The 9,138-nt window shown below is 41.6% G+C and overlaps 1 protein-coding gene across 1 annotated transcript; it reads right to left on the reverse strand.

Moving 5' to 3' along the window:
- Positions 1–8,795, reverse strand: LOC113034865 (ras-related protein ORAB-1-like). The gene is made up of 6 exons (XM_026189985.1): positions 8,359–8,795; positions 3,636–3,708; positions 2,534–2,629; positions 1,897–1,992; positions 1,348–1,479; positions 1–882 (listed from the first exon to the last, which is right to left on the reverse strand). Exons 1-6 carry the CDS (start codon positions 8,370–8,372, stop codon positions 682–684), a joined length of 612 nt encoding a protein of 203 aa, XP_026045770.1. The 5' UTR covers positions 8,373–8,795; the 3' UTR covers positions 1–681.
- Positions 8,796–9,138: the final 343 nt, after the last annotated feature.

Here is a 9,138-nt window from a genome sequence, read left to right on the forward strand (position 1 = left end):
TCCCATTTCATACAGTCCAGTAATACAATATTTATTTTCAATTTAAGTGTTACATTTTGAGCAACCAACTTACAGTTGTCTTCAGCCACAAATGTAATGCAGAGAAAGTGAAACTGTTTCAATAATGGTTGGAACAAAACAGAACCAAATCTGATTTTACAGATATATACATAATGTTTATGTACATATACTGTTACACTAGACTAAAGCTGCTTAACAGTTGAGACACTGTTGTGCAAAGGTTTGTGAGAAAACTTGGACAAAAAACAAAACAAAACAAGAAACACGCTTGTATCGCAACAGACAGATTATGTAAAAGACTGCAAAATCATCACTGAAGGAAGAGAGAAAGAAAAGGTCGGTACAAACAGAAACCTTAATCATGTATCAACTTTGCTGTAGGAATGCAGAGAAAAAGACACGTCCACCCACACTGCTGTCATGAACTTGTATTCAGGTGACCAAATAAGAGAGAGGAGTCTCACAGCTCTGAAAGGGGGAATGATGGGGATCTTTAGAATTTGTTGTCAATAACTAGACAGTATGACAACAATGATGCACTTTTTGTTTTTTTGGTAGTGTGGCTACATTATATACAGTACAAATACAGGCAACTTCATCTTGTTCTCACATACCAATTTTTTTCTCTTGGGGAGGGGGTTAAACAAAGTGGTTCCTTTCTCAGCAGCATCCACCTGATGAAGTCTTGACAGTAGTGCCTGGAGTCAGCTTGACATTGGGCTTCTCCCCTCCTCCGGCTGTGGCCCCAGGGCCCATCCTCTTCTTGATTTCAGCAGCCATGGTCATGAAGGCCTGCTCCACATTTGTGGCATTCTTTGCGCTGGTTTCCAAAAAGGGGATTCCCAAAGAGTCTGCAAATTCCTGGATACAACAGAGGGACAGAGTCAGAGTCACTTACCTAAGAAAGTAGTGTGTGTGTCATATATACATATATGCATATCACATACATACACACATCTGCTCTGCCTGTCAGGTGTCAAGCCCACTTTATGCAATGACTGATCATGTGTCTGAAGGTAAGAAGGTTCGCCTGTTATCTATGTGCACCATTAATGTAAACTATGACCCCAGGGCTTTAACCCGGTTTCAGTGAAACCCTTATAAGTCACTTATTCATTTGGGATTTTGTTTATGCAGCTGAAAGCACCCAAACCACTTGGCTAAGGTTCATGGAGACAGTTACATTCAAGGGCTCTCTGAAGTGCATTTCTCATTAGAGCCTTACCTTAATGGTAATCCATCTTAAATAAGAAGTCATTCAATGAATGTCCTGCATGTTACACTAACCTCAAGATGGTTTTGGGAAGCTATGTGAGGAAACTTTACCTTTGCTGTTGTGTAGTCCACCACTTTCTTTGTCGTCAGGTCACACTTGTTCCCGACCAGTAGCTTGTTGACATTTTCACTGGCGTAGCGGTCAATCTCCTGGAGCCATTGTTTGACATTATTGAAGGACTCCTGGGACAAGAAACCGATAAACCTGAGCAGTGAGGTTTGAACTTTGGACATTAGACAGAAGATAGAGATCTATTCACAGGCGACGCTCTATGATAGACACGATTTCAACTTAGCCAGTCATCAAATGTGTATCAAAGAGGAATGCTTTCTCATTTCTCTGAGGACAGCATGGCTACACTGTATACTCTGATCAACGCCATCTTTAATGACTCTCAGCTCATGAAATGGAAACATGGTGGTTGGCTTATTTCTTTGGACCTCAGGAACCCAGAAACAGCCAGTCAGATTGTGTTTTGTCATTTAGACAGTAGATGATTAAATGTCATAGTTTATTCTACACAAATTATCAGTGCTGCTGAAAAACATGGATGTATTACAATTGTATTACGTGTGTGAATTATGTGTTGTTTGACTGACCTGATCTGTAACATCATACACTACGATGATACCATGAGCACCTCTGTAGTAGCTGGACGTGATTGTACGAAACCTTTCCTGCCCCGCTGTATCCCACTGTGAAAGGATAAAGATTATCCGGTTGATAGCTGACTTTGCATGAACACAGACAAAGAGAACACACAAAATAACAATACAATTATCTCTACACTGAAAAATTCACTGGACAACAATTTCTAATAGCAACAAAAATACAAGAATACAAGCATCCTGAGTTGTTAGGTCATTCACTCGTCATGTGGTTTGTAATTAAAGTTGCCATGTTCTTGTGAGTATCCATGCACAAAATGAAATTAAAAATAGTGTGTTTGTTCTAAAGCCTAATATAGATTTTCCACTGTTGTTGTCAGTTATCTAAAAAAAAAAAAAAAGTACTGGGCAGCAGCTTGGAAACAAGACGTACCAGTAAGTTAGACTAATGAATGCACCGTCTTTCATACGATAAGAAAATAATAGGAAATCAACACAGTTATGGCAGACTAATCTCTTCATGTTTCTGGGTGCACAAATTTCCAAACACAGACATGAACATGAACTGAAAGATGGTGACCGACGGACATGAACATAAGACAGCTTCGTGTAGCAGGAGAGTACTTACAATCTGAAGTTTAATGGTCTTTCCATCTAATTCTATAGTTCGTATTTTGAAATCCACACCAATAGTGCTTATGTAACTTTCTGTGTATGTGTCATCCTGCAAAAAGAAACAAAGGTAATTAGATGATCCATACATCTTGCTCACTTTGTGCTTCAGGATACACACATATATACACACCCATCTAACTCTAGGACATAGTAGCCAAGGCAGGGCTGCTCAATTATGGCAAAAATCATCACTTGTTACTTGAGACAATATTAGGATCACAATTAACAAACAAGACTTTTGTAGTAGGACAGAGGAAGCTCTGGTGTCCCAGTTTTAGACTGGGACATAAACACAGCCTACATTTGAGGATCTGTGCAAAGTTGGCAGTGTGAAATTTATCTCAAAACCTTACACAGGCATGTGATGCGATCTGTGCGTATCAGGCGATTGCTGCACACAGACTGAAGGTTTTGTAGTGAGAGAAATGTTACATGTGGTCTTTGACATTTGCATGCGTGGAGGGATTTCTGATTTCTGAATCTGAAGTTACTTAATTGTGCATAAACAGGTTGGATGTACGCATTTGTAAAAACGTTTTATATGTGGTCACAACGCTCTGTGTTTGTGTACAAATTGGAACACTCATTTGTGAGTCCTCAAAGGTTACACACAAATCAGTGTACACATGTGTAATCTTAGTTTATGTTTGTGGCTCATTTACCTTCTAAGGTAAATGTCTCCCCATAAGAAAAGGTTGCTAAATTTATCAACTAAAACCAGAGTTATGATCAAAATGAATTCATCACATTCACTTTTTCATTTTTAGAAACGCTGGAAGCCAAAAATCTTAACCTTGAGTAATGATTGCTCTACCCAAAAAATGGAGCACGTTACAATGAATGTTACAAACAAGACAGTTGTTTTTATTTTTAAATAAATACTTTGAAGAAACTGCAATAAGTTAATAAAACTACTATTGTGCAGAATGATTTAAGATTATCCAAGTGAAAACATTTTCAAAGGACTGCATGAAACCAATACTGTGACACTGAGACAGTTTAAGTCAAATGGACTTAAAGAAACACCCTTTATTTGCTTTTGGGGCAAAACTTACTGCGAATCGAAGAAGAAGGCAGGACTTTCCAACACCAGAGTCACCAATCAGGAGTAGCTTGAATAAATAGTCACTGTAAGGGAAGGGCACAAATAAAACCTCTAGTTTGAAGATATTATTCATGCTGCCATAGTAAGGAAACACACAAGAACCATTCAGGATATCATGCTTCTTATTCATAAGGTTGCTCTGACCAATACTCAGTCTTAGTTCCATCTAAACATCTTCTTAGATGAAAGGTTACATTTTATGAGCAAAGGGAAACAAACAAACAAACAAACATGACAAGCATCCTTGCTGAACTCTCCCAGATTTACAGAAGTTAGCGTGCTAACGCCTCTCCTCCATTAGTACCAACTCAGCTCGACTTGATTTTAGGGTTTTCTGTTAGGTACTAGGTTTTAGTTTCTACTCGACTGGGGTTCAAAGGGAACCAAGTCAACTTGAAAATGTGATGCCGACAGACTGTGTGCCACCGACTGGCCGATCACTGGTGTCATTCAATGAAACCACGTGTGGCGGGGCGTGGTTTGCAATGCTGCTGCAGGTGCAATGGACGCACCTGCGTGGCATCTGCAATCATGCCTCAGCCGGCTTAAAAGTTTGGAGTTTTGAGTTAAGGTTGTTGTTATTTTGAGCTGGCAGCGGGAGAGCTACAGCTGCATGTGTTTAGCAACCATAACTGTGGGTTAATAAAGATGATCAAAATGCCACTGGGTCTATCGTGCATGTTTACAGTGATGCTGAAACCCAGGATGGGGGGCACAGCAGACCCACAGCTGGGCCGGCAAGGCGGGAAGCTGGAATAACTACTAGAGGTGGGAATCACCATACATCCCACGATACGATATTATCACAATACTTAACGCACGATACGATATTATTGCAATTTTTTAAAATATTTTGCGATATTCAGATTCTGTACATAAAGGTAAACTTTATCAATATTCATTTTATCTAATATCAAAGTCTCACACTCAGTCTTTCTCTCAGTTCAGTCAGTTTTATTGTTGACAAACTGAACGGTTTGTATTACAGTCTAGTCCAACTTAACTGGATGCAACCATCTGGTACAATTACAGCTATTCTGAACTATGCAATATGAAAACTATGCAGCCCCTTCAGCAACTGCAGAATTTGAAAGTAAATTAAAACAAAATATAATTTTACATTAAATAAAAAAGTTTTAAACTTAATTAAAATAAAACATGTCTTAAATTAAAATAAGTAAACTCATGTTTATTGCTGCCCAAAAAAAAGTTAAACACATTTGGACAGTGAAGGAATGTCAGGATTGTTGCTCAGAAAAAGTATCAACATGCTCTGAAGTCAGAGCACAAAAACCTTTTTTGTAACAAAATATCGATTTCTGCTGTCGCTGTATCGATACATTATTAGCAAACAAAATATCACGATACTACACAGTATCGATTTTTTCCCCCACCCCTAATAACTACGGGTCCAGACTGAGCTCCATTTGCGGAAGATAGGGGCCTCGCTGGCACCACCGCTAACCCCACCAGTGTGCTCCACAGCGCCGGAGTGGAGGAGATCCGGTTGGATCCGGCGCCTGTGCCAGCCCCAAGGGTGTGACCAGCCTGCTGCAGCGCCCGTTCCCACCCCTTGCGTGGGAGCCATTGGGGTTCAGCAGGGGCTGGTGCCTGTTCCTGCGCCCGGAAGAAGGCCGAGGAGACCAAGTCAACCTGAGCCAGAGTGCAGAGCGCCAGAGGCACCATGTGGGGAGCCGCTCCAGGCGGGAGCGGCGTAGGCACCGTGCGGGGAGCTGATCCAACTCGGAGACGCAGCGGTGGAGGCGCCGCGTGAGGAGATGGAGGTGCCCGTGCCTGCGCAACCTAAGCCCGAGGTCGGCGGGCAGGGTAGACCGGTGTCAAGCACGCTGGTGTGGTGCGGCCTGCTTGAAGCCTGCCCAGCTGCACGTAAGCCCCGGCTCACTGCCACGCCTGCTGCACCACTGCTTGCCACATGGGTGGCCCCCGGTCCAGCTCCGGGGCTGCTGCTGGATACGTGGGCGACCCCCGGACCCACCTCAGCACCAGCGCGAGGCGTGTTTGTGATGCCTTGCCACACACCCCGATGTGCGATGGACGCACCTGCACGCCATCTGCAATCACGCCTTGCCGGCTTAAAAGTTTGGAGTCTTGAGGTAACGTTGTTGTTATGTTGAGCTGGCAGCGGGAGAGCTGTGTGTGTTTAGCAACCGTAACCGTGGGTTAATAAAGATGGTCAAAACGCCACTGGGTCCGTCATGCGTGTTTACACCACCATTTCTGAAACCCGGCAATGAGAGACATGGTGGCACAAAAAGCCATACACCAAGGATCAGGTATATCATTGCGTCAACATCCTCTACTGTGTTGTGTTATTGCCACATACAGTCATGGGGCTGCCTTGCTTTAACAACCCCACACACACTGAGACGGTGTTTATTTTTAATGGTAAATGAGTGAAGCCAAGTAGTGTAGCGTTGAGTAGGTAGTGGAAGAAGTACATGTAACAATGTGACTTAACACATGAAACCAACTCTCAGGATCAACAAATGCACTGGTTGTTAGACAGCTCTTTCTACTTTACCTGGGCTCTCAGAGTGCTCTATACAACGTTCCTCATTCACAGAAGCACTTTTTTCTATGCAAGTGCTTTCACACACATTCACACTTGGACAGATACATTGAAAAGCAACTTGGGCTTAGTGTCTTGGTGCAGCCAGTCATCGGACCACCCTGTGTGAAGTTAACTGTGGAGAGTGGGTAACAGACTCTCCATTTTCATTCGCCAAAAACCCTGCTGAGGCACATGACAAACTACATACTATGGGTAGAGAATTCAACCCCTATCAACCAAATGAATCACCTTAAAAATGCAACAAAGGCAGGTTTGAAAGCAAACTTTAAACAGGAGGCTTAAGTCTTCATCCATTTTAACAGAGACTCTCCAGTACCCTTCCAGTTCAATTCAATTTATACAGCACCAAATCCCAACAAAGTGTTTTATATTAGCAAGGTAAAGAGTCTCAATAACACAGAAGAAACCATCACAACCAGACAACCCCCTATGAGTAAGCACTTGACGACAGCGGGAAGGAAAATCGTCCTTTTAACAGGAAGAAACCTCTGGCAGGATCAGGGAGGGGCGGGGCCATCTGTCAAGAGTGACTGGAGGAGAGGGCAGGAAGCCACTGGAAAAAGACATTCAAAAAGGATCTATGTCTTATGTATCTATATATATGATATTGATAATATCAAGTCAGGCATTCCTTTTGTCACACAATAAATGTACTTTATATTATTTTTAATCTGTGGATTATTGATAAAACACTTACATTCAGTGGAACATAAAATTTAGCAAAGTTATTAACAATTAATAATTTACCAGTGAATAAAATCAATAATAGCCACAGTCAGTCTTTTCATTTTTCATGAACAGCAAAGCATAAATGCAGAACTTTATTCTCTCAGTATCTCAGTCAGTGTTATCCTGCTTTTGAGGACTAGCTCAGTTCTTTACTTTCTCACTGTAATAAATTCCAATCATTCCCTCTTCGGTAAGCCTGTGACTATGAACAATGGTGGTTCCTGTGAAACGCTAACTGCACTGCTCAACACAACTCTGGCAGCAAACTGACCAGAAAAAAGAATATGAAAAACTTTGGGGTTCAAACTATTAACTCCCATTACAATCAGTCTCCTTGTTTAAAAGAGTCAAACTGTGTAATTTAGACCTTCCTAAAGTACTTGCTTGACATTTTAACCAGAAAGTCTGTATTCATGCATAGAATTCCAAGTTTCCTCGATTCTTTTCATTTTTAAACTGATGAGTTGACCCAAATATCTAGCCTATACCAAGAAAGTGAATCACAAGATTAAGGACTCAACTGAGGTGTACACAGTTATTACTTAACTGTCACTTTGAAAACTATACTTTTAAAATATTTAACAGGAGCTCTGTGTAACAGCTTATTAGAAAGAGGAAAATATCAACAATGAGCCCATGTGAACATTTACAAATGAAAAACATAAGACTGATCCAAAGCTTAAGGAACTAATACTCAAAACTGCAGCGTGGAAGTCTGTCCTGCATCATGTGACCAACACATGACTGGGACTGTGAAAGGAGCGTTAAAGCACAACCAGGCTATAAGACTGAAAACTGACTCATAGACAGCAAAGACCAAAACCAACAATTTGCACGTAAACAGTGGGTCCATTCTGCCACAGCACCTGCTGTATACAATAACCAGATCAGCAACAGGTCATGTATGCTAAGGTAAATTATTTAGGGCCCCGTAATGACAAGTTGATGAATTTAGCAAAAATACGGGTGATGGCTCAATAATATAATTTTAACCAGATTAAAGAAGCTGTTAAGCATAACAAAAGCGGTTACTTTTTCCCTTCCTGCACCTGAAACACCGGGAACCAACACCAGAGTCTCTAGGGTGCTGGCCTAACAGCTGGCTAGCACTGTGACAACCTATAAGACACCACTGCTTCACGTGAACATAGTGTGTTAAGAGTACAGTATCGGCCTGGACGTTTCGGCTAGGGTCAGCTGATGTTCCTAGCTAACCTAGCTCAACTGCTAGGTTACAACTCAACATCAAGTTATTTGCCAACGCCAACTTACTTGTTAGCGCAGAGCTAGTCTTAGCTAGCTGACCAAAATGTAACACAACTTTATGTCTACGTGTAAGTATGATACTTACTATTCTGGATTCATTGTTGACTCGTTGAATGGTGTATCTCTTCAAGTGAATGTCCCCTTTATTTCTCTACAGATAAACAGCGTTCGTTACGACTAGCTTACTCTGGTTTCCAAACCAAAACCGGTTAGCTGTTCCTCAGTAAAAATCCAAAATGGCTGCAACGTCCACCAGGAAGCAGCTAACATTAGCCAACTGTGTCAGCCGAGTCAGGGGTAACACAAATTACGAAACCCGCTTTCACGAATAAAACAGACCTATATTTCGTTTTACAGCGGTAACGCTAAGGTGAACACACAGGTGATATGGGCAGACGTCTGGCTAACCGGCCTTTTCTCGCCCTCCAGCTGAGTATGTGTCGTTACCGCAACAGCGAACTGTCAAGCTCCGTAGGAGGGATTACATCATTTAGTGAAACGTGGCAAAGAGGAGTCAACCTGTGCACCGTGTCAAACTACAAATGATACACAACTTCCGGGAAAACCCTTCAGTATAAACCATAAACCTGGATGTTGAACTTATAATATTTTATGGAGTCAGTGGACAGTGACCGGTCATGAATGCTGCACTCCAGCAGCTTCGCACTCTGCACCAACGCGCAGTGCTACATGCCTTGTTTTGGTTTGCCATTGTGTTGTCGATATTATCAGATTATTCTGTTATGTACGATGAAAGCAAAGAATAAAACAATCTATATAAGTTTATTTATAACGTTATGATTCTCTCTTCCGGTCACATACCGATTTATTGTATCAAACTTGACAATAAACTCGACTGTATGTT

The sequence above is a fragment of the Astatotilapia calliptera genome, chromosome 13, assembly GCF_900246225.1.
Source record: "Astatotilapia calliptera chromosome 13, fAstCal1.2, whole genome shotgun sequence".
NCBI classification, from domain to species: Eukaryota; Metazoa; Chordata; class Actinopteri; order Cichliformes; family Cichlidae; genus Astatotilapia; species Astatotilapia calliptera.